Source organism: Nycticebus coucang, chromosome 22 (assembly GCF_027406575.1).
Source record: "Nycticebus coucang isolate mNycCou1 chromosome 22, mNycCou1.pri, whole genome shotgun sequence".
Classification (NCBI taxonomy): Eukaryota; Metazoa; Chordata; class Mammalia; order Primates; family Lorisidae; genus Nycticebus; species Nycticebus coucang.
Window position 1 is genome coordinate 41,765,745 of NC_069801.1, and position 26,670 is coordinate 41,792,414.

General features: G+C 42.1%; 1 protein-coding gene and 1 non-coding gene across 4 annotated transcripts in view; one reads left to right on the forward strand and one right to left on the reverse strand.

The window, feature by feature from the left end:
• Positions 1-26,670, reverse strand: part of TESK2 (testis associated actin remodelling kinase 2) — a 176,508-nt gene that overhangs the window by 40,380 nt on the left and 109,458 nt on the right. For all 3 annotated transcript variants that reach the window (XM_053575302.1, XM_053575300.1, XM_053575301.1), the window contains one exon: positions 12,181-12,229. In XM_053575302.1, the coding sequence (XP_053431277.1) occupies positions 12,181-12,229 (49 nt within the window). The remainder of the gene's footprint in view (positions 1-12,180; positions 12,230-26,670) is intronic.
• On the forward strand, positions 17,728-17,831 carry LOC128575665 (U6 spliceosomal RNA). Its single transcript, XR_008377086.1, has one exon. It is a non-coding gene; the product is annotated as a U6 spliceosomal RNA (small nuclear RNA).

Sequence of the window (26,670 nt, forward strand, 5' to 3'; positions counted from 1 at the left end):
GCAGGTCATTATATCCCTCCCCACCCCCATGAGCCAAAAGCAGGTTCGGGAATTCTTAGGCACGGTCAGCTTTTGTTGTCTTTGGATCCCCAACTTTGCCGTCTTGGCTAAGCCCTTATAGGAGGCAACTAAAGGAAAGGAAAAAGAGCCCTTAGAATGGGGAGGAGAACAGGAACATGCCTTCTCCCAGCTAAAGATGAGGCTGATAAATACACCTGCACTGGGGCTACCAGACTTGGCTAAGCCCTTCACTCTGTATATCTCAGAGAGAGGAAAGATGTCTGTAGGTGTGTTAACCCAGCTGGTTGGGTCCTGACCAAGGCCTGTAGCCTACCTCTCTAAGCAGTTGGATGGAGTGGCAAAAGGATGGCCAGTATGCTTATGGGCTCTAGCCACTATGGCTCTCCTTGTGCAAGAAGCTGATAAGCTGACTCTAGGGCAGAATCTCAGAGTGAAAGTGCCACACTCTGTAGTCACTTTAATGGACACTAAAGGACATTTTTGGCTCTCTAATGTAAGAACACCCTGAACCAAGCCACGCTCCTTCCAGTCAGTGAAAGGGAGACTGAGCATGACTGTACAGAAGTTATAGATAATGTGTATTCTAACAGATCTGACTTGCATGACCAGCCTGGGATAGTTGCAAACTGGGACTTGTATGTAGACTGAAGCAGTTACATGATGGTGCAAAGTGAGCGGCAGACTAGATATGTAGTGATCACCTTAACAGAGACTGTAGAGGCTAAGTCCCTACCCCAAGGAACATTGACTCAGAAGGCTGAGTTAATTGCCTTGACTCGAGCCTTAGAACTAAGTCAAGGGGAAAATGTGAATGCTTTTCTGACTCTCCAAGTATGCAGGGCATTGTACAAGGAGAAGGGACTATTAAATTCTAGGTAAAAGGACCTTAAGTATCAGTAGGAGATACTTCAGTTGCTAAAGGCAATATGGAAACCCTAGAAGGTGGCAATAATGCACTGTTGTGGACATCAAGGAGATGCTTCCACCATCACTAAAGGGAATACTAGGGTCAGTACTGAGGCAAAAAGGGCTGCATTAAACTGTACCAGGTGTCACGAGTAGCTTTCCTCATCCCATGGGTTCTGGATCTCTCACCTATCTACTTCCCAGGAAGAGAAGGAACAGTTGGCAGAGGAGAGGAGCCAGGAAATGGAGGGAGAATGGATAAAGATGCCAGATGGATGAGTAGCAGTCCCCCAGGTTCTAGGAGCCACCATGGTGACAGGAGTATTTGATGAAGTTGCTGGGCTGGTACCTCTACATCTCCCACCTGGCAGCCCCGGCCAAAACTGCCAGTCTACAGTGTGTCACCTGCAACCAGTTCAACGTGCGCCAAGGACTAACGGTACCCCCTGGAATCCAGTTGTATGGAGCAACACCCTTTGAGGACTTCCAGGTAGACTTTACTGAAATGCTCAGGTTTAGAGGAAACAAGTACTTGCTGGTGATGATCTACCAGACTTGGAATAGGTAAAAACCTTACCCACCGGGATAAAAAGGACTCCTGAAGTAGTAAAAGTATTGCCCAGAGAAATCGTCCCATAGTTTAAATTGCCACTCTGGTTTAAATTTGACAATGGGCTAACCTTCATAACAAAACTAGTGCAAATAATAAGCTAAAGTTTTGAATAACTTATAAGACTCAAAGCTTAAACAGGGTAAAGTGCATGAACAGGACCATAAAAACAGAAACTGATAAACTCTGCCAGGAAGCAAAGCTTAATTTGATACAGGCCTTGCCACTGGTGTTGTTCAAAGAGGCCTCTGTCAATCCTCTGCAATTTAGCAGGAACTCCTAAAAAAACTGGGAAAGACTGAACTGAATAGACAAAAATCCTAGAAAGAGTAGCAAGGAAATTCTCCACTAGGGTAATTAACTGTGTTCTGGTTTAGTTTTTTGTGACTGTACATCTTTTCTCTCTGGAGGATCAAGGGGACCAAGTCTAATTTCAGAATCAGAACCTGGTCCCCCTGAAACTAAAGTAGAAAGGACTTTACACCATCATCCTGACCACATCCACAGCAGTGAAGGTGAAAGGATTCCACATCTGGAGTCATCATAGCTGGCTGAATAGGGCTTCACTGCCCCTTGGAAAGTAAAGGTAACTTTTAAGACAATCAACATGCCCTGCTTCAGCCACATACTGGGAGCTTGCTGGTCAACGCATGGCTGAAGCCTGAGGAAACTCCTCGAGGGACTTGTCTTAATTGCACTTTGGGAAAATGGGGGTGGAGGGGTTGTCACAGGGAAAAGTAAAAATGCGTATGTATATTAGCCCACCACCACGGTACTATTAAGGCCTAAGAAAAGACCCCAAGAAGAGTCACAGTCCCTAAAAACTCAAAGCTAAAAAGTAATATCAGCACCTGCAGAAACAAGCTGATACTGAGACCCCAAATTAAAATATATTGGAGCCTTAAAAGGGGGGAATGAGAGAAGATACCCGAGAAGGGTGAGGTCTAGGAGAACAGGTCTTCTCAAGGAGACCACAAGGATACACCTGCAGGGTCCTCTCCACGGTAACTCAGCTCTTGGGAGTTTGTAAACTTAACTTCCGAGAACTTGGAAATTCCAAGTTCTATGAAATCCTGTAGTTCTGTAGGGGCTGGAGTAGCATCTTCCGCTTGATTCAAACTGGCCAATGAGAAGGGTACCTGTGGGATGGAACTTTTTGACTGTCAATAGAAAGGGAAAGACCAAGCCAGTGGGGGAGCGTGGCCATTTGGAATTCTTCTACGCTGCCATAAGCTCCTGGCTGGTGAATAAAGCCCTTCCTCTTATAAACGTGGTGTTTGGGTCCTCTTTCTCTCCATTGGGCCTCGTCTTCCTACAACAGAGTGACTTGGTTGGCCAATAAAATGCAACTTAAGTGACATTCCAGAACTTCCAAAGCTGTCTTAAGAAGTCTTGCAGCTTCCACTTGGGTGCTTTCACCAGTCGCTGTGTGAAAAGTCTAACTATCCTGAGATCATCATTCTGTGGGAAGCTTAAGCTGTATGGAGATGATCTAAATAATGAGACCCCATGTAGAAAAAGCAGGAACCAAGGATCACCACAGCACCAGACATGCAAATGAAGAAGCCATCTTGGAGGCAGGTCCTCCAACTCAGTTCTCACAACTGACACATAAGGTTCAAAGACTCAGACCTTTTGAATACCTGACCTACAAAATCACAAGCAAAATGTTTTTTTAAAAGCCACTAAATTGGGCGGCGCCTGTGGCTCAACGGGTAGGGCGCCGGTCCCATATGCCGGAGGTGGCGGGTTCAAGCCCAGCCCCGGCCAAAAAAAATAAAAATAAAAAATAAAGTCTCAAAAGCCACTAAATTTGGGATAGTTTGTTGTACAACAGATAATGGGGACAGGTGTCTTTTTTATCCTAAGCACAGAGCCTAGCTAAGCGCCAAGCCCACAGCAGATACACTCAACATAGTATCAAGGGAATCTCACTTGCCTCCTATTTTCTAATCTTTCAAACTTCCACATTTTTGTCATTTCCCTCACCCTCACCAGTCCTTTAGGAAAATCTGGATCACAGAGGAATCATTGTTGGTTACCTCTTAACTACCATATGGTAGCAACAGCCTCCCCAAAACCACCTCCCACTTAAAAGACAAGCATGTCAACGCTGCCAAAGTTAACCCAAGCCAGGGCACCAGGCAACTTCACCCAGTTCAAGGTAAATAAGACCATGAAAATACTTTGTATTGGGCCACACAAAAACAAGAAAAGAAGCAGGCACAACCAATAGCAATATTATAGCACACCAAGAAACTGGAATAGGGATCTGGCTTGCTCATTTTTATAAATAATGCATGAGTTTGGTCACTGAACCCATGGAGTTTCCTTTCATTCTAAGTTGTCTGATTATATAAGGCTTCTTGTAAGTCTAACATAACTAACTCAGAACCAACACATATCAACCCATACAAACAAGAAATTACCAAATTAATTAGTCTAATAAAGAAAGAATGTGTATGTGAGATAAAAATGAGTGAGAGGTGGGTAAGGACTATGTGAATAAAAAACTCTGCAATGGCCTGCTTGACTGCTTGACAGCAAAGGTGGCTTTGCTGTAAACGACAGAATCATCTTACCAAGTCAAGGAATATTCTGCAATTGCAAAATTAGCTGAGTAGGACGGCACATGTGACTCAGTGAGTAGGGCACCAGACCCAAACACCAAGGATAGAGGATTAAAACCCAGACCTGGCCAAACTGCAACAAAAAATAGCTGAGCATTGTGGTCGGCGCCTGTAGTCCCAGCTACTTGGGAGGCTGAGGCAAGAGAATTGCCTAAGCCCAAAAGCTGGAGGATGCTGTAAGCTTTGACGCCACGGCACTCTTACTGAGGGTGACAAAGTGAGACTCTGTCTCTTAAAAAAAAAAAAAATTAGCTGAGTAGTTCTCATTGCCACAATAGAAAAAAAGAATAGTTTCTCTATTGCAGAAAAGGCAAGAGAGACCTAGCCACCAAGCAATTCAACTGTTGCCTCCTTTCACAGAGAGTACTGTCTGGCACTTGCTACCTCTGCCTCATAACCATATACCCTGCCCAATTTCCAATGCCCAATCTTGTAGCCCCTGAGAGGTTCGGCATTGAGAAATTCTCCAACTGCCTTCTTTGTGCCTTTCTTAACAATAGTATAAAGAAAATATGTCCAGAGGCATCTCTTTTTCTTCTTTCATCCCTTTCTCTCCCCCACCCCCATCCTAGATAAAGAAGAGAAAATATATACTACATGAGTTGGTAGTAGCTACTTTTTAATTATAAATGACAAACTACTTTTTCATGAAGTTGAAAATGTACAGACAGAGCAAAAAGAGAAATAACAGGGTCTCTGAACAGCACCTATTTAACTGCTGCATTCAACTGAGACTTAACCTAATAAACCAGTAGAATTACAGTTATGAGTCCTTTAGTCGTTTAAGGCAACTTAACTATTTTCTGTTACTTGCACCCAAACGCATTCTAATACCCAATAACCAAGAAACATCTTTTCCAAATAAGCCAGAATACATAAAAATGTGAGTCGGAACTGAATTCTACAAATACTCTATGTGCTAACAAGCTCCTCTGCTTCCCACTGTGTGATATAAAAGTGAATTAAGAATGGCATGTTGACAACCTACACAATGGGAAAGGATATTTGCATATTTTAAATCAGATAAAAGCTTGATAACTAGGATCTATAGAGAACTCAAATTAATCCACATGAAAAAAGCCAACAATCCCATATATCAATGGGCAAGAGACATGAATAGAACTTTCTCTAAAGACGACAGACGAATGGCTAACAAACATTAAAAAATGTTCATCATTCCTATTTATTAGATAAATGCAAATCAAAACCACCCCGAGATACCATCTAAACCCAGCAAGAATGGCCCACATCACAAAATCTCAAAACTACAGATGCTGGCGTGGATGTGGAGAGAAGGGAACACTTTTACACTGCTGGTGGGACTGCAAACTAATACAACCTTTTTGGAAGGAAGTATGGAGAACCCTCAAATAACTCAAGCTAGACCTCCCATTTGATCCTGCAATCCCATTACTGGGCATCTACCCAGAAGGAAAAAAATCCTTTTGTCATAAGGACACTTGCACTAGAGTGTTTATTGCAGCTCAATTTACAATCACCAAAAGGTGGAAACAGCCTAAGTGCCCACCAACCCAGGAATGGATTAACAAGCTGTGGTATATGTATACCATGGAATACTATTCAGCCATTTAAAAAAATGGAGACTTTATAGCCTTTGTATTAACCTAGATGGAAGTGGAAGACATTATTCTTAGTAAAGCATCACAAGAATGGAGAAGCATGAATCCTATGTACTCAATTTTGATATGAGGACGATTAATGACAATTAAGGACACGGTGGCGGTGAGGGAAGGGGAGAGCAGAGAGAGAAAGAAGGAGGGAGGGATGGGGAAAGGAAGATCAGAGAGAGGGAAGGAGGGAGGGAGGTGGGGCCTTGGTGTGTGCCACAACTTTTGGGGGCAAGACATGATTGTAAGAGGGACTTTACCACCTGGCTTATTGTACCCTCAATGAATCCCCAACAATAAAAAAAAAAAAAAAGAGGGACTTTACCTAACAAATGCAATCAGTGTAACCTAGTTTCTTGTACCCTCAATGAATCCCCAACAATAAAAAAAGAAAAGAATGGCATGTTGTAATAAAAAGAGGCTTTAAAGTCAGATAAACCTGGATTTAATCCTACTTTGGGAAAGTAACATGATTTTTGTAAGCCTTAATTTTTTATCTATAAAATAGAAGAAATAAGACTGTAGAATTGTGAGACTTACCACTAATAAAAAGTACCAAGCATAGCAACTCACCCATAGTGGATGCTTAATAACCTGCAGTTGTTACAGTTTAAAAAGTGAGAGAAAGCTGGATGTGGTGGCTCATGCCCACAATCCCAACAAATTAGTGGAGGCTGAGGCAAGGGGACTGCTTGAGGCCAGGAGTTGACCAGCCTGGGCTACATAGTAAGACCATGTTCCTAAAAACAAAACAAAAAAACAGTTAGCCAGTAGTCCCAGCTACTCCGGAGGCTGAGATAGAAGGATTGCTTGACCCCAAGAGTTGTAGGCTGCAGTGAACTAGGATACTGCAAATGCACTCCACTCTGGGTGACAGAACAAAACCCCTATCATTAATTTTTGAGATATGAGTCTCACTCTGTCACCCATGGCATCATCACAGCTCAAAGCAACCTTAGTCTTTTGGGCCCAAGCCATCCTCTTGTTCCCAAGTAGCTGGGACTACAGGTGCTGGCCATGACACCCAGCTAGTTTTTCTATTTTTAGAAGAGACAGGCTCTTGCTCAGAGTGGTCTAGAAAGGGATCCTCCTGCCTTGGCCTCCCCAAGTGCTAGGATTACAGGCATAAGCCACCACACTGGCCCATCTCTTTTATTTAAGAGAGAAAGGGGGAGAAGAGGGAGAATGAATCTTTAACCTCAGTTACAGTTGAAAAATAAATAATTATGATCTGCTTATTGGAATATTTATAGAGTATGGGAGATTGCCAGTAAGCATTTCAACTCTTCACCCCCTACTAAATCTATGCCTTTTGACATATAACTTTGCAGTACACTACTGACAAGGACCAGGCATATTTCCACCTCTGATTCAGGCTTTGTCCAAAGGAATGTTGGCCAAGTAAACTTGAAGATAAGCAAAGTCATGAAAACTAGTTGTGCAAATATTCTGGCGTACTCTTGCTTTCTGGTATCAAATATGATATGGCCAGGCTAGCCCATTGGCCCCAGAAAGTGGAGCTAGAGCAGTGATTTTCAACCAGTGTGCCAGAGCACATTGGTGTGCTGTGAGAGGATCTTAGGTGTGCATGAAAATTTTTAAAGATTGTTAATTACATTATTTTCAAAAGAAGTTCAAAGCAGAGTAAATGCATTCTTTGTTTTACTCTCTCTTTTTTTTTTTTTTTTTTTGAGACAGAGTCTCATTAGGTTGCCCTCGGTAGAGTGCCGTAGTGTCACTGCTCACAGCAACCTGAAACTCATGGGCTTAAGCGATTCTCTTGCCTCAGACTCCCAAGTAGCTGGGACTACGGGTGCCCACCACAACTCCTGGCTACTTTTTTTTTTTTGGAGACAGAGACTCAAGCTATTGCCCTGGGTAGAGTGCCGTTGCGTCATAGCTCACAGCAACCTCCTGGTCGTAAGCTATTCTCTTGCCTCAGCCTCCCAAGTAGCTGGAACTACAGGCGCCCACCACAACCCCCGGCCATTTTTTGGTTGTAGTTGTCATTGTTGTCTGGCAGGCCAGGGCTGGATTCGAACCCGCCAGCTCTGGTGTATGTGGCTGGCACCCTAGCCTCTGAGCTACAGACACCAAGTCGGCAATTTGTTGTTTTTATTTCAGGGTAGCAAATAGAGATTTCATTTAGGAAGAACAAAGAGAAAGTTTAGAGCACTTCCGAAGAGAATTAGAAGTGGATCTCAGGAAGAAGAGAAGGTGAGAGAGAAAAGACTACAGGTAGTTTAAAAATAAAAACAGGCTCAGCACTTGTAGCTCAGCAGTTAGGGCACTGGCCACATGTACCAGGGCTGGCAGATTCGACCCTGGCCCCAGCCTGCTAAACAATGATAGCTACAACAAAAAAATAGCCGGGCGTTGTGGCAGGTGCCTGTAGTCCCAGCTACTTGAGAGGCTGAGGCAAGAGAATTGTTTAAGCCCAAGAGATTGAGGTTGCTGTGAGCCGTGATGCCATATCACTCTAATGAGGGAGACAAAGTGAGATTCTGTCTCAAAAAAATAAACAAAACAAAAACCTATGTATCTGACTGTTCTAGGCTCAATGAATGTCTACAATTACAATGAAGATTTATGAAAATGGTTCAAACCCAGAAAAGTCAAGATCACTATCATATGAGAAATAGTGTTCCTACTAATGTCAATACTTTATAGGCATTAACAAGAGCTATGCTTATCTACTGTACTTATTGACAAATAAATGTGAAGATAAATGACTAAATGGTGCTCACATTACTTTGGAGGGCAGGTATTCCACCAATCAAAAATTATTTACTTCATGTCATCTAAGTTTCAAAGGTTGTGCTAGATATTATTAATAATCTATTTTTATGATCCTTAATGAAACCAATAGCTGTGCTGTCAAGTCAAATTATAAGGCAAATAAACTTAGAAATGTCCAGAGACCTATGCCATTGTGGTCTTTGCTGATCCCCTTCTGAAAATAACCAAGAGCACTTGGATTCACCACCATCAGCTTAACAAAAAATATCAATATTGGCTCGGTGCCTGTAGCTCAGCGGCTAGGGCACCAGCCACATACACCAGAGCTGGCAGGTTCTAATCCAGCTCAGGCCTGCCAAACAACAATGACAACTACAACCAAAAAATAGACAGCCACTGTGGTGGGCGCCTGTAGTCCTAGCTCCTTGGGAGGCTGAGACAAGAGAATTGCTTAAACTCAAGAGTTTGAGGTTGCTGTGAGCTGTGACACCAACAGCACTCTACTGAGGGCGATATAGTGAGACTCTGTCTCAAAAAAGAAAAATTAATATCATAACCTGTGTCAATACCTTTTGTCTTTTTTAGAGACAGAGTTTTACTTCGTCATCCTCGATAGAGTGCTGTTGCATCATAGCTCACAGCAACCTCCAGCTCTTGGGCTTAGGCAATTCTCTTGCCTCAGCCTCTTGAGTAGCTGGGACTACAGGCACCCACCACAACACCCTGCTATTTTTTTGTTGTTGCAGTTTGGCCGGGGCCGGGTTCAAACCTGCCACCCTCGGTATATGGGGCCGGCACCCTACTCATTGAGCCACAAGCGCCGCCCAATACCTCATTAACAATACTGGAAAGACTGGCAATAAATAATCTTTCATAAAGCACATATTTTATGCTGTATTTGCCTACAAACAAGGTAGCAAGCAACAGTTTAAATAAAAAATGGCCAAGAGAATGTTACATTATTTATCATTCATTTCTAATATTTCCACTATACTCCACTTTTAACTGTGACATGATCACAGATTTTAAAGAATAAGTCTTCTCTATCTGCAAAGCACACAAGCCTTTCCAATGAACTCACATTTCAGAAAACAAACATATACACATAAAATGCAAAAAGTACTTTTATGCTTATTAGTGTCAGAACTCTAGTAGACAGAAGGCTTGAGAGAGGGAGAGATTTATCTTTAAAGAATTTAGAGACTTGCTTCTAAGAATAGGAACATATAAAAAATGTTTCTTGATCTGGGGTGCTGGTTATGGTTCTGTTCATTTGCAAAAATTTAGTAAGTTGTAGCTTTCATATGTGTGCTTATTCTCTAACGTTAGACTTTGGTAAAGTCTTAAAAAATTTAATGACACTAATGGCAGCATGGGACTAAGTTCAGGATGAAAATATTAACAATTCAGAGTTCAAAGGAGAGATTAGTCACTGTTAATAATACAAGTTCTAACAGTTAACATGTATTAAGCCATCTCTATACGCCAGCAGTGCGCTACATAAGCATTTTATATTTCATCCTCACAACATCCCTGCATCTCAACATTCTATCAGCATCCATTTGCCACAATTCATTAGTCCCTCCTTTAAATTCCTTCCTTTCCATTCCAGGCCAACACATTCTCCTGGTTTTCTTCCTATCTCACTAGCTGCTACTTCTTAGTCCACCCTTTTCCCCAGACTTAAAACTGAAATAATACTCCAGGGCTTAGCTCCTGGTCATCTTCTCTATCTATACTCCTTGGACCAGGTACTACTATTATTATTACCATTATACAGATGAAAACATTAAGGCACAGAGAGATTCAAACCTAGGTAATCAAGGCCAGGTGCAATGGCTCATGCCTATAATCCCAGCACTCTGGGAGGCCGAGGCAGTTGGATTGCCTGAGCTCACAGGTTTGAGACCAGCCTGAGCCAGAGTGAGAGCCCGTCTCTAAAAAATAGCCGGGTGTTGTGGCAGGCACCTGTAGTTCCAGCTACTTGGGAGGCTGAGGTAAGAGGATCACTTGAACCCAAGCGTTTGAGGTTGCTGTGAGCTAAGACACCATGGCACCTCTACCAAGGGTGACCAAGTAAGACTCTGTCTCAAAAAAAAAAAAAAAAAAAAAAGATGTTATACACCATGCCTTAACCTCCTTACCACTCTGCTGCTGCTGCTGCTTCTTTTTTTTTTTTTTTTGTAGAGACAGAGTCTCATTTTATCACCCTTGGTATAGTGCTGTGGCATCACACAGCTCACAGCAACCTCCAAGGGCCCAGGCAATTCTCCTGCCTCAGCCTCCTGAGTAGCTGGAACTACAGTTGGCCACAACAACACCTGGCTATTTTTTTGTTGCAGTTTGGCCAGGGCCGGGTTTGAAACTGCCACCCTCGGTATATGGGGCCGGCGCCCTACTCACTGAGCCACAGGCACCACTTACCACTCTGATTTCTTTAGCCTTTCATTTAAGAGGCTGGACATAGTTAAAAACATTCCATTCTAGTGCCTTCAGTGACTGAGAAAAGAATCAAAAGTGAGGCACATCACATAGGACTCTGGTTCATAAGATACTAAGGACTAATACCAGGCACCAAGCCAGCAGGAAACGAATCTCTTGCAAATTCTATTAAAGAACTTTCTTTCCTAAGTTTCTTCACTTTGTACTTTGGTAATAACTTCTCAAGGAGGGATATGAAAACATTCTAGAACACAGATTCTCAAATCTACATGCTCATAAAATAATCTGGGGAGTTTTAAAACATATAGATGTGCCCTATGCAGACCTATTAAATTAAACCTAGAAGATTACAGGAACACCCAAGCAAATTCTGAAGCTATTATCTTGGTAGCTGAATTTGTTCTCAAGAGGGTTTTCTAGGTCCTCAGAGTGTAAGTAATGACTATCACATATTTAACTGCCTCGCAGAAGCTGGAAATGAAACGAGAATGGAGATACAAACTGATTCCAACAAGTAATGAGACCAATCAGGAAACCAGACCAGCAATTGTAGAATTCTAGATCAGGACATAAAACATTTCCAGGTAATGTGGGAATGTGCTGCCACAAGAGAGTATGCAGTCAAGTGATGCCATCCTTTGGCTTAGGAGGGAGTCATCCAAGCAGCAAAAGCCAATTTAACACTCGAGCACTTCATATTCTCAGAATACTCAGCAAATGTTAGGAATATAATGATATTAACTGATATGCCCAGTGTTCCCATGCCAACAGAAGAAATCAATGTTATGTGCCATTTTCACATAAACATAAATACACATACATTTTGTTTACATATGCAAGCAACACTTACTATGGAAACATGAATTCTGAAACTAAGGCAAAACTAGTCATTTCAACCCACTTTGTTTTTGTTTTGAGATAGAGTCTCACTTTTTGTCCTTGGTAGAGTGCCATTGCATCACAGCTCACAGTAACCTCAAACTCTTGGGCTCAAGTGATCCATCCTCTTGCCCCAGCCTCTCTAGAAGCTGGGACTATAGGTGCTCACCACAAAGCACAGCTATTTTTGAGACAGAGTCTCGCTCTTGCTCAGGCTGGTCTCAAACTCCTGAACTCAAACAATGCACTGCCTTAGCATCCCAGAATGCTAGGATTATAGACATGGCCACCGCATAGGACCTCAACACACTTTTTGAAATCTTACCTCTGTAAGCGCATGCAACTGTCCTTGATGAACACACACACCCATGAACCTAAAAAAAAACAGATTTTGATTTAACAAAGGAACACGAACACAAACATCATATGGAGAAACTAGTTTAGTTACCTATACATTAGAAAGTCCAGTACCTGTGACGCTCCTATGGGATTCTATATCATCTTAATCATGATTAGGATGCCAGGCCGATAAATTTCTAAATTTACCATGAAATATCTCGTTGTAGCAAGACTTAGTGGTAAAAAGCAACAGAGGAAGAGGGAGGATATGAAGCCTTAAAAACAACATGATGCAATGGGAAAAACACCAAATAGAAGTGAATTTGATGCTGGTTTCAGCTCTGCCACCACCTGACTACATGTTCACCACCCCCCCTTCAAAGAAAAGGAAAAAGAAAAGTCACTAACTCTATTTGTGACTCAGTTTCCCCATCTACAAAGTAAATAGATTGGACTGCCCATCTGAAGGTTTATAATTTACAAACTGGAAAAAAAAAAAACCTCACACCTTACCTGGGTGTTGTAGCTGGCGCCTGTAGTCCCAGCTACTAGGAGGCTGAGGCAAGAGAATCACTTAAGCCCAAGAGTTTGAGGTTGCTGTGAGCTGTGATGCCACAGCACATAGTGAGACTCTGTCTCAAAAAAAAAAACACAGGCTCAGCACCTGTGGCTCAAGTGGCTAAGGCGCCAACCACATACCCCTGAGCTGGTGGGTTCGAATCCAGCCCAGGCCTGCCAAACAACAATGACGGCTACAACCAAAAAATAGCCAGGCGTTGTGGGGGCACCTGTAGTCCCAACTACTTGGGAGGTGAAAGCAGGCGAATCGCTTGAGCCCAGGAGTTGGAGGTTGCTGTGATGCCACAGCACTCTACCCAGGGCAACAGCTTGAGGCTCCATCTCAAAAAAAAACTCACACATTTGCGGGTGACAAAGACTAATTTCTTTGACATATAAAGAATACATCCAAATATATAATTTAACAGATAACCAATAGAAAAATAAGCAAAAGGTATGTATACAGTTTACTGAAAAATAAGTATAAGTGGCTAATAAGAAATATCAAATGTGCTGAAATTCACTTATATGTTAAGAAATGCACATTACAACAAGGAGATACCACTTTTTTTTTTTTTTTGTAGAGACAAAGTCTCACCTTATTGCCCTCGGTAGAGTGCCATGGCGTCACACAGCTCACAGCAACCTCCAAATCCTTGGGCTTAGGCGATTCTCTTGACTCAGCCTCCCAAGTAGCTGGGACTACAGGCGCCCGCCACAACGCCCGGCTATTTTTTTGTTGCAGTTTGGCCGGGGCTGGGTTTGAACCCACCACCCTCGGCATATGGGGCCGGCGCCCTACCCGCTGAGCCACAGGCGCTGCCCGGAGATAACACTTTTTAAATCTATCAGAAAAAACATTAAGATTGATAATGTTCAGTGCTGTCCAGAAGGTAAGGGAACAGGAACTTACATACACTGTTGAGTTTTTGGTACAAATTTTTCAAAGGGAACTTGATTCCTACATTTCCTTGATACCTAGCAAAATTTTTAATTGCTCCATCAATTCCACCTCTAGGAATTTATCTTACACATATACTCAATACAGGTAAGCAAAAATACTGGTAAAAGAATGCTCCAGTTTAGATGGCGGTGCCTGTGGCTCAGCGGGTAGGGTGCCGGTCCCATATGCCGGAGGTGGTGGGTTCAAACCCAGCCCCGGCCAAAAAAAAAAAACACACACACACACAAAAAAAAGACCTTCAACTGATTGGAGGGTAATCTTCTTTATAATAGCCAGGCGTTGTGGCGGACGCCTGTAGTCCCAGCTACTCGGGAGGCTGAGGCAGGAGAATCGCCTAAGCCCAGGATTTGGAGGTTTCTGTGAGCGGTATGACGCCACGGCACTCTACCAAGGGCAATAAAGTGAAACTCTGTCTCTACAAAAAAAAAGAAAAGAAAATGCTCCAGTTTAAATGATTGTGTATCCCCCAACCCCAATTTCATATGTTGAGACTTAATCCCCAGTATGATAGCATTAAAAGGTGGGGACCTCTGAGAGATGATATGGTGTTACTAGGGCTCTGTCCTCATGTTTGGGATTAGGGTCCTTATAAAAAGATGCCAGGTCGGTGCCTGTGGCTCAAAGAAGTAGGGCGCCGGCCCCATATGCCAGAGGTGGTGGGTTCAAACCCAGCCCCGGCCAAAAAAACTGCAAAAAGAAAGATGCCCAGGGGAGCTTGTTTGACCCTTCCGCCACATGAGAACACAGTAATGAGTCATGATCAATTAAGCAGACAGCCCTACCAGACGCTGAATATACTAGAACCTTGATCTTAGATCTTTTAGCTTCTAGAACTGTGAACAATAAATTTCTATTCTTTATAAATTACTCAGCATTGTGTCATAGCAGTCTGAACAACCCTAAGTGTCTATGAATCTAAATATCTATTAATAAAAGACTGCTTAAATATTTATGCTATATTCATAGATTGACATGTTATGTGGCCATTACAAAAAATGAAGTAGATATTTATACACAAATGTGGGAAGATATCCAAAATATATAGGTAAATGAAAACATCAAGCTACAGAATAATATAGCATGATTCCTCTGTATAAAAACATATTTATATATTAAGTGTTACTGTATAGAGGTAAAGGGTGATTTATATTTTTTACTTTATATAATTCTATTATATTTGAAGTTTTTCCAACTAACAGGCTATATTTTTATATAAAAATAATTTTAAAGGTGGCGCCCCCACTCAGTGGGTAAGGCGCCGCCCACATACAATGAGGCTGGCGGGTTCTAACCCAGCCCAGGCCAGCTAAAACGACAATGACAACTGCAGCAACAACAACAACAACAACAAAAAATAGCCAGGCATTGTGGTGGGCATCTATAGTCTAGCCTGAGGCAAGGGAATCACTTGAGCCCAACAGTTTGAGGTTGCTATGAGCTGTGACACCATAGCACTCTACTGAGAGCAACACAGTGAGACTCTGTCTCGAAAAAATAATAATAATTTTAAAATACAAACCATAATCAATGATTATGACTGATGACCATAGAGTGGGAGAAGATAAATGTCATAAAGCCAGTAATAAGAGAGGGGATTTGGATATTGAGAAAGAAGTCTCATTAATAATACCAAACCCTCAAGTAACTTCTAGTTTAGAAGGGCAAAGAAGAGGGACAAGATTGACCATAAGCCAGAGTAGAAGGCATAGGAGTGACTGTGCTGGAAAGGACCATAAGGTTCTATGAAGGAAGAGTCCATGTCATATTCTGTATGTTCACAGCACCTAGCAAATAGTATACAAACTCAATAAATGATTGCCAAGTGAAATGGAACCAAGTAAGAAGAGTGCCTACTTGGCTGTAATACCACAGTAGTGTTCTCAAGACATACTGTTTCCACATTTCAACTAATCTGGAACTATCGGTTTTTCCAAGGGGTGGTTTTTGGACTGCTAGTTTTCTGTAAATTCATCTAGAGACTTGATGGGAACTTGAGAAAGAAAAGAACCTGAGGAAAGATCTAGTTAGTACTGAAAACAGGGCAGCGCCTGTGGCTCAAAGAGTAGGGTGCCGGTCCCATACACCGGAGGTGGCGGGTTCAAAACCAGCCCCGGTCAAAAATCACAAAAAAAAAAAAAAAAAAAAGCTACAGAATTCCAAATAAATTATGGGTTAAAAAAAAAAAAAAGAAAAGAAAATAGGGTGCAGGCGCCAAAAACTAGTTGAAACTTACCTTTGGTGTGGAAAAAGATAGGAAGTGAAATAGAGTAATTAAAAGGGAAATTAGAGGATATGGGCTCAAATTCCACTTCCTCTCTTTGACTAGCAAGTATTAGTTTCCCCTCTCTGAAAATGGGGATAATAGTCTCCAGACATAAGGTAGAATGAAATATGTAAGGGGCACGGCACAGTGACCAGTACATAGAGTTCAAAAGAAGGTAAACTATTACCATAATTGTAACTCAGAATTGGACCAGGTAAGAATTAAATTTAGCTACAGATGGCTATAAAGAAGCTGGTTTCTGTATATCCAATCTCCTCTCAATTCCTCAACTGTTGCCCCAACCCTACTTACTGCTTTGTAAACGTAGAACATTTGACTTCATTCATCCATCAGTTTCTTCACTGTGAAAACCCACAACCTCATATGAAAGAGACTGAGCAGGGAAAAAGTCTAATAAACAATGAAGATAAGTAACACAGAGTAAGGACTAAATCTGGGATGCTGAAGCTGTTTCTGTCCAGCAAGGCAGTGTCTATAAAATGCACAAATCGGGTATCTCAGAGTTTCTATCAACATCAGTAATTTTAGTTGGGTAAAACATAGTAAGTTGTCCTAAAGTAGAAGAAAGTTGGGTGAGATAAATGAAAACTGATCTGAGAATGCACCATTTATATAGATATCTTTAAAAATAGGTTGCTGGGGCTCAGTGTCCACAGCTCAGTGTTAGGGCGCCAGCCATATACACTGGGGCTGGCGGGTTCGAACCCAGCCTGGGCCTGCTAAACAACAATGACAACTACAACAACAACAACAAAAAAGCCAGGCTTTGTGGCAGGCACCTGTAGTCCTAGTACTCAGGAGGCTAAAGCAAAAGAATCTCTTAAGCCCAAGAGTTTGATGTTGCTGTGAACTGTGACACCACGGCATTCTACCAAGGGTGACATAGTGAGACTCTGTCTCAAAAAAAAAAAAGAAATAGGTTGCTGGGTACAGTGGTGTGAGCTTGTAGTCCCAGATATTCAGGAGGCTGAGGTGAGAGGATAGCTTGAGTCCAGCCTGGGCAACAAAGTGAGACCACATCTAAGAAAGAAAGAAAGACAAAAAATAAAATAAAACCAGGGTGACGCCCGTAGCTCAGTTGGCAGGGTGCCGGCCACATACACGGAGGGTGGTGGGTTTGAGCTTGGCCCGAGCCACCTAAAACAACAACAACTGCAACAACAATAAAAAATAGCCAAGTGTTGTGGCAGGTGCCAGTAGTCCCAGTTACTTGGGAGGTTGGGGCAAGAGAATTGCTTAAGCCCAAGAGTTTGATATTGCTGTGAGCTGTGACACCACAGCACTCTACCCAGGGCAACAGCTTGAGACTCTGTCAAAAATATATATAAATAAAATAAAATAAAATCAGTCACTTTTTTCAAAATGTCCATACAACTCCCCAGTCACTGGAATTGTGAGAGTAAATATGCCATTTTTTTTTTTTTTTTTATTAAACAGGCCAGGCACTGTGGCTCATGCCTGTAATCCCAGTACATTGGGAGGCCAAGGTGAAAGGATCACTTGAGCCCAGGAGTTCCTGAGCTATAATGAGGTATGATGGTGCCACTGCAATCTAGCCTGGATAATAGAATAAGACCTTGTCTCTTAAAAAAAATATATATATATTGGGCGGCGCCTGTGGCTCAAGGAGTAGGGCACTGGTCCCATATGCCGGAGGTGGCGGGTTCAAACCCAGCCCCGGCCAAAAAAAAAAAAAAAAAAATAATAATAATAATAATAATATTATTGTGCTCACTTCAGCATCACATATACTAAAAATTGGAATGAGGCAGAGAACATTAGCATGGCCCCTGTGCAAAGATGACAAATTCACGAAGCATTCCATATTTTAAAAAAAAAGAGAAAAAAATTATTAAACAATTAGTTACTGAGTGACTGCTATGTGCAAGTCATTAAAGACAGGACAACAAATAAAACAAAGTCCCTACTCTCTGCTCTCTCAGAACTTTCATTCTAGGATCATTCTGTTGGAAGGCAATTATAATAAAAAGATAAGTGGGTATTATACAGAATGTGATGAAACTGTATGTATAAATTGCTATTTCTAGTCAACCTCTTACAGAAAGAATACTTCTATGAGATTAAATGATAACCCTACTCGGGAGGCTGAGGCAAGAGAATCACCTAAGCCCAAGAGCTGGAGGTTGCTGTGAGTTGTGACGCCACAGCACTCTACCAAGGGTGACAAAGTGAACCTCTGTCTCTAAAAAAAAAAAGATAACCCTGCCTAGGAATAATTCTATTCCCATTGTCTTACCATAGGCAAAAAGTGTTAACGTAAAATATGATAAGCTACACTTCCTCCTTCATTAAGGCTTTCCAAACTTGATGGGCACTAACAGGAGTTGGCTAATGATGGGGCGTACCTGAATTGAATAGTTGTGACAGAGACTGTATGCTTGCAAAGACTAAAATATTTATAATCTAGCCCTTTATAGGAAAAGTCTGCTGACTACTATGGTTTGAATGTTTATCCCCTCCAAAACTTGTGCTGACACTTAATTCTCAATGTGGCAGTACCGAAAGGTGGGGCCTTTATGAGGTAATTAAGTCATAAGGGCTCTGCCCTCATGAATGGATTAATCTACTCCCAGGAGTGGAACTGGTGGCTATATTCTTTTTTGTGGGGAGGGGAAATGTGGTCTCACTATAGCATCTAGGCTGGTCACTAACTCCTGGGCTCAAGAGGTTCTCCCATCTCAGCCTCCTCAGTAGCTGGTAGCTAAGACTACAGGAGTGAGCCCCCCATGCCTGGCTGGTAACTTTATAAAAAGAAGAGAAACACAAGTAAGCATGTTCATCCCCCTTTCCATGTGATACCCTGTAACTCTGCAAAGAGCCCCCCACCAATGAGAGGGACTTTGTCAGATGCAGCCCCTTGACCTTGGACTTCTTAGCCTCCATAATTGTAAGAAAGAAATTACTTAAAGGCCACGCACAATGGCTCACACCTGTAATCCCAACACTCTTGAGAGGCGGAGGTGGGTGGATCACCTGAATTCAAGACCAGCCTTAGCAAGTGAGAGACCCTGTCTCTAAAAAAAAATATATAGCCGAGTATTGCGGCAGGCGCCTGTAGTCCCAGCCACTCAGGAGGCTGAGGCAAGAGGATCACTTGAGCTCAATAGCTTGAGGTTGCTGTGAGTTGACACCAGGGCATTCTACCAGGAGTGAGAAAATGAGACTTTGTCTTAAAAAAAAAAAGAAAGAAAGAAAGAAATTACTTTATAAATTATTCAGTTTCAAGTATTTTAAGCAACAGAAAATAGAGTAAGAACTGGGCATGGTGGCTCACACCTGTTAATCCTAGCACTCTGGGAGGCACAGGTGGGTGAATTGCCTTAGCTCACAGGTTCGAGACCAGCCTGAGCAAAAGCGAAACCCCATCTCTAAAAATAGTTGGGCGTTGTGGTGGGCACATGTAGTTCCAGCTACTCAGGAGGCTGTGACAAGAAAATCACTTAAGGGTGACGCCTGTGGTTGAGTGAGTAGGGCGCTGGCCCCATATACTGAGGGTGGCAGGTTCAAACCCAGCCCCAGCCAAACTGCAACAAAAAAATAGCCAAACATTGTGGTGGGCGCCTGTAGTCCCAGCTGCTTGGGAGGCTGAGGCAAGAGAATCACGTAAGCCCAAGAGCTGGAGGTTGCTGTGAGCCGTGTGATGTCATGGCACTCTACTGAGGGCAGTAAAGTAAGACTCTGTGTCTACAAAAAAAATAATAAGAAGAAAAGAAAATCACTTAAGCCCAAGAGTTTGAGATTGCTGTGAGCTATGATGCTACTGCACTCTACAGAGAACAACAAAGTGAGACTGTCTCAATAAAAAAAAATAGAAAATGTACTAATGGACTCCTAGAGCATAGGAGTCTATCCATTTCCACCTAGAAGGCATTAAGCAAGTTATCTAATCTTTATAAATCTTAATTTCTTCATCTGCAAACTACCTTACAATGCTGTTATGAGGTTTAAATAATATATTTCAAGTACAGTGTTTAGCTCAACACATGCTCAAAAATCAGTGGCTTTTATTTTATCATTATTAACAATCCTAAATTATGCCATCCTTTTGATGGCTATCAGTTAACTTTTCAAAATAAAAAAATATATCATTCCCGTCTTTATAACCTTCAAGGGCTCCTTTCTGCCAAAAAAGTAATGTCAAAAACTCCTATCACAGCATTTAAAACTCACCAAGATGCACTCCAACTAGTCTTTGAAACCTCACATTTTCCCATGAGCCTTATTCTTCACCCATCTCTGGCTCTATCATCATAGCCTACAAACCTATATACTTAAATTTCCCTCATCTTAAAAAATTCCTCCCTTGCTCCCTTCCTAAAACATGAACTCTAATTCACACTTTTCATTTCTTACCAAACTTTAAGAGGTTACATTCTCTAGCAATATATATTTAATTTCTAGTCATTTCTAAACTCACAATAATATGCCTTCTGCTCACATAACTCTTTTGTAACTTTTTTCATTCTGGAAAATTCAGAGCTTTACTTATCTCTGTGCTTCTAGTACCTAGTTTAGTATCTGGCAAACAGTAAACAAACTTTCAGTAAAGATTTTTTGAACAACATGAATGATTTTTATGACCAGGAAACTTGGTTGAAGCTCCTCCCTTGAATTGGAATATTATACTTACTGAAAATCGTTCTTCTAATATTAGCTAAAATTTCACATTCTCTTTAAGAGATCTCTTGGATATCCTCAGTTAGCATTAACCCCTTCTTTCCCTCCAATTCTTCTGCAACCAATTTTCACTTTCCTTTACCTGATAGCTAATTAGCATTGTGTGAAGTGGTCTGGTATGAAGTAAGATTGCTTAGATTTGAATCCTGGCTTTGTCACTCACTGGTGATGTCTCTGAATTTCAGTTTTTCCACATGCAAAATGGGACTAGTAATATTACCTAACCCAGATGGTCCTTGTAAAGATGAAATGAGATGACCTGGGTTCCTGGAACACAATAAGCACTAGAAAATGTTAGCTCTTCTTGTAACATTTCTTCGGACTCTTTCCCCAGACTAGAATATAAATAAGAGGTTTGGGGTGGGGTTTTGTTTGTTTTGTTTTGTTTTTTGAGACAGAGCCTCAAGCTGTCACCCTGGGTAGAGTACCACGGCATCACAGCTCACAGCAACCTCCAACTCCTGGGCTCAAGCGATTCTCCTGCCTCCACCTCCCAAGTAGCTGGGACTACAGGCACCCACTACAACACCCAGCTATTTTTTGGTTGCGCCCATCATTGTTGTTTGGTGGGCCTGGGCTGGATTCAAACCTGCCAGCTCAGGTGTATGTGTCTGGCACCCTAGCTGCTTGAGCCACAGAAGCCAAGCCTGATTTTTTTTTTTTTTTTTTTTTTTTAAGAGTCCAGGTCTCGGGCGGCGCCTGTGGCTCAGTGAGTAGGGCGCCGGCCCCATATGCCAAGGGTGGCGGGTTCAAACCCAGCCCCGGCCAAACTGCAACAAAAAAATAGCCGGGCATTGTGGCAGGTGCCTGTAGTCCCAGCTGCTTGGGAGGCTGAGGCAAGAGAATTGCGTAAACCCAACAGTTATGAGCTGTGTGACGCCATGGCACTCTACCCGAGGGCGGTACAGTGAGACTCTGTCTCTACAAAAAAAAAAAAAAAAAAAAAAAGAGTCCAGGTCTCACTCTGTTGCTCAGGCTAGAGTACAGTGGCACAAGCATAGCTCACTATAACCTCCAACTCCTAGGCTCAAGAGATCCTCCAATCTCAGCCTCTTGAGTAGCTAGATCTCGTGTATGTCACCATGCCAACTAATTTTTTTATTTGTTTTTGTAGAGACAGAGTCTCACTATGTTACCTGGGCCAGTCATGAATTCCTGGCCTCAAGTGATCTTCCTGGCACTTATTATGCAGGCATTGTTCTAAGTGCTTTACATGATATTAAGTCATTTAATCCTCACAATAATCCAGTGAAGTAGTACCCAATCATACTTCATTATCCCAATCATATTAGTAAAAAAACAGACACAGGCTGGGCACCTGTAGCTCAGCGGCTAGGGCGCCAGCCACATACACCAGAGCTGGTGGGTTCGAATCCAGCCCGGGCCTGTCAAACAGCCATGACAACTACAACCAAAAAATAGCTGGGCATTGTGGTGGATGTTCATAGTTCCAGCTACTTGTGAGGGTAAGGCAAGAGAATCACTTTAAGCCCAAGAGTTTAAGGTTGCTGTGAGCTGTGATGCCACGGCACTACCTAGGGCAACAGCCTAAGACTCTGTCTCAAAAAAAAAAAAAAAAAAAACTGAGACAAAGAGATTAAGTAACTTTTAATCATAGTGCTAGTAAGTGGAGAGTTAGGAGTCAAACCTAGGCAGTGGGTTGCAAAGTCTGTGCTCTTAATCACAAGGTTACATTATCTCTCCATACAGTTATAAAAAGGATATAATATAAAGATAAATAAAATACAATCTCTTCCCTTGAGGAGCAATATGCTACTCAAAAATCTTTTATAGCAGCTTGCAGCTTCTGATTAAAGTCCAGATTCCATAGCATTTTATTGAAAGGTCTGAATTATCTGACCCAAACTTATCTTGCCTTATCTCCTATTACATCCACCTGCATTCTCTAAGTTTTAATTATATAGCCTGCCATTCCTAACATGTTCCAAATTCTCTCACTTCCATATTGTTGCTAGAATGAGTCTCTGTCTGGAATCCATTTCTTAAAGCTCTACCAATCCTTAAAACTCAGGGTGGTGCTTGTAGCTCAAAGGGATAGGGCACCGGACCCATATGCCGGAGGTGACGGGTTCAAACCCAGCCCTGGCCAAAAAATGCAAAAAAAAAAAAAACGCAGCTCAAAAACTTCTCCAAATAATGGCAACAACAATAATAGCACCAATTACTTATATAGCATTGAGTGTGCCAGGCACAGCCACATATTAAAATCATTTTTTTTAATCTAATACTTTTATTTTTTAATTTCAGGTTAATTTGAGGGTACAAAAATTAGGCTACAATGTTTGCATTTGTTAGGTACAGTCTCTCTTGTAGTTGTGTCCCACCCCACGGGAGATGTGCCATATACCCACATTGATTGTGCCCATTAAGAGGGAGCACACCAATCTCCCCCCCTCCTTTCCTTTCTCACACTCCCCCACAACTTGAATTCAGTTTTTCTCTTATGTGAGCAAGTATTAAATCATCTACTGGCTTCATATTAGTACTGAGTACATTGGATACTTGCTTTTCCATTCATGTGATACTTTACTAAGAAGAATGTGTTTCAACTCCATCCAGGTTAATACAAAAGATGTAAGGTCTTCATCTTTTTTATAGCTGAATAGTATTCCATGGTGTGTGTATACACACACACACACACACACACACACACACACACACACACACATATACCACGACTTGTTAATCCATTCCTGGGTTGATGGGCATATAGGTTGTTTCCATATCTTGGCAATTGTATATTGAGCTGCGATAAACAATCTAGTGCAAATGTCTTTATGATAAATTTATTTTTGTTCTTCTGGTTAGATGCCTACTAATGGTATTGAAGGATAGGAGGACTATTTTGAGTTCTTTCTCTTTTTTTTATTTTTTTAATGTCTTTTTGTTGTTGTTGTTGTTGCAGTTTGGCTGGGGCTGGGTTTGAACTCGCCACCCTCGGTATATGGAGCTGGCACCCTACTCACTGAGCCACATATACCCTCTCCATACTTCTTTCTAAAGAGGCTGTATTATTTCACAGTCCCATCAACAGTGTAAAAGTGTTCCCTTCTTTCCACATCCACATCTGCTCTTGTAGCTTTGGGACTTGTGACGTGGGCCATTCTCACTTGGATTAGGTAATATCTCAGGGTGGGTTTTTTTTGTTTGTTTGTTTGTTTTTTCTTAGAGACAAGTTTCACTTTGTCGCCCTTGGTAGAGTGCTGTGGCGTCACAGCAACCTCCAGCTCTTGGGCTTAAGCGATTCTCTTGCCTCAGCCTCCCAAATAGCTGGGACTACAGGCACCTGCCACAACACCTGGCTATTTTTTTGTTGCAGTTTGGCCAGGGCCAGGTTCGAACCCACCACCCTCGGTATATGAGCCCGGTGCCCTTCTCATTGAGCCACAGGCACCACTCTCTCAGGGTGGTTTTGATTTGCCTTTCTATGATTAGGGATGATGAGCATTTTTTCATGTGTTTGTTAGCCCTTCATCTGTCATCTTCAGAGACAGTTTTGTTTATGTCTCTTGCCCAGTGATAGATGGGGTTGTTTGTTCTTTTTTTTTTTTTGCAGTTTTTGGCTGGGGCTGGGTTTGAACCCGCCACCTCCAGCATATGGTGCCGGCACCCTACCCCTTTGAGCCACAGGCACCACCCTTGTTTGTTCTTTTTTGTTGATTAACTTGAGTTCTTTGTAGATTCCAGTTATCAACCTTTTGTTAGATTCATAACATGCAAATATCTTTTCCCATTCTGAAGCTTGTCTATTTGCTTTAATTATTGTGTCCTTAGCTGTGCAGAAACTTAATTAAGTTACTTAATTAAGAAACTTAATTAAGTCCCAAAGTCATTTATTCTTAAAATAGCTTTCATGTTGGTTATAATAATCTCTAATTCAGAGATTCAAATATTTCTGTGATCTTTCCAATCACAGTTAATATTTCTCTTCCTTAAACACTCATATAAGTCTATTTAAACTTCTACACTTATCAGGTCTTACTTTCTTTTTTTTGTGTGAGATGGGAGTCTCACTATGTCGCTTTCAGAGTGCTATGGCATCACAGCTCACAGCAACCTCGAACTCTTGGGCTTAAGCAATTCTCTTGCCTCAGCCTCCCAAGTAGCTGGGACTACAGGTGCCCACCACAATGCCCAACTATTTTTTTGTTGTAGTTGTTGTTGTTGTTTGGGAGGCCCAGGCTGGGTTCAAATCCGCCAGCCCCACTGTATGTGGCCAGCACCCTAGCTACTTGAGCTATAGGCACCAAGCCGAGCCCTACTTTCTATATCAAGTTTTATCTACATCTCCCATTTCCATTGAACTATAAGGTTCTTGAAGGCAGGGATCCTGTGTGTCAAAGAGAATGGCTGCTTATTCATCAAATTCTTTCCATTTTCCTCATGAAGTAGACTACATTTCCCAATATTCATTATAGATGGTTAAGACCATAACGCTAAATTCTGGCCAGTGGTATATGTGCAAAAGTAACTATGTCATTTCGAGGCCTGTCTCACAAAACCTCAACACTATCCTCTATTCTTTCTCCCTTCACCTGCCAGCAGATACCGAAGATCCAGTAGAAGAACTGAAGGCTCTGTCCTAGTTGAAAAAGAGTTCCCCTTCCACCTCCATCTAAGTTGCACTGGACTAGAACATGAATAAGAAACAAGCCTTTCGGCTCGGCGCCTGTGGCTCAAGTGGCTAAGGCGCCAGCCACATGCACCTGAGCTGGCGGGTTCGAATCCAGCCCGGGCCGCCAAACAACGATGGCTGCAACCAAAAAACAGCCGGGCGTTCTGGCGGGCGCCTATAGTCCCAGCTACTTGGGAGGCGGAGACAGGAGACTCGCTTGAGCCCAGGAATTTGAGGTTGCTGTGAGCTATGATCCACAGCACTCTACCCAGGGCAACAGCTTGAGGCTCTGTCTCAAAAAAAAAAAAAAGAAAAGAAACAAGCCTTTCAGCCAGTGATGTTTCACATTGTTTACCTGTACTAAATATACCATGCAGTTTTATGTTTCTCTATACACTCAAAACATTATTCATAGCTAGAGCTCAGTAAATATTTACTCAATTTAATTAAAAGTTAAAATTATTATTCTAAAGCACAATGTTTCCTAGGCCCTACTATTAGCCAGCAGTCTCCAAAATGCAAAATGAGCAAGACTATCCATTGAAAGATGAGAAGAAAATTAGAACTTTTACTTTTTTTTGAGACAGAGTCTCATTTTGTCACCCTCAGTAGAATGCGGTGGCATCATAGTTCATAGCAACCTCAAACTCTTGGGCTCAAGCAGTTCTCTTGCCTCAGCCTCCTGAGCAGATGGACTACAGGCACCTGCCACAATGCCTGGGCATTTTTAGAGACAGGGTCTTGCTCTTGCTCAGGCTGATCTCAAACCTGTGAGCTCAGGCAATCCACCCGCCTCAGCCTTCCAGAGTGTCATGATTACAGACGTGAGCCACCATGTCTGGCCCTTTTACTTTTTATATAAAAAACAGAAATTGAGTTTTACTAATATTTAATTATGGGTTAATAGTAGCATAGGGGATATGCTCAAAAATGTTTTCCCAAGAGGATAGTGTGACAGGCAGACTAATCCTTCCCACCCCCCTAGAGATGTCTATGCCTGAATCCCTGGAACCTGTAAATATGTTATGTTATATGGCAAGGGAAATAAATTAAAGTGGCTAGTCAGCTAACTTTAAGAGAGGTCAGGCATGGTGGCTCACACCTCTAATCCTAGCACTTTCAGAGTTCAAAGAGGGAGAATTACTTGAGCCCGGGAGTTTGAGGCTGCAGTGAGCTATGATGACATCACCACTACACTCTAGTCTGGGTAACAATGCAATACTATGGCTCACAAAAAGGTGTGTGTGTGGGGGGGGGGGGTTATCCTCAATTACAAGGTGGGTCCAATGTAATCACAAGGATCCTCACTGATGGGAAGCAGAGGAGTCAATATCAG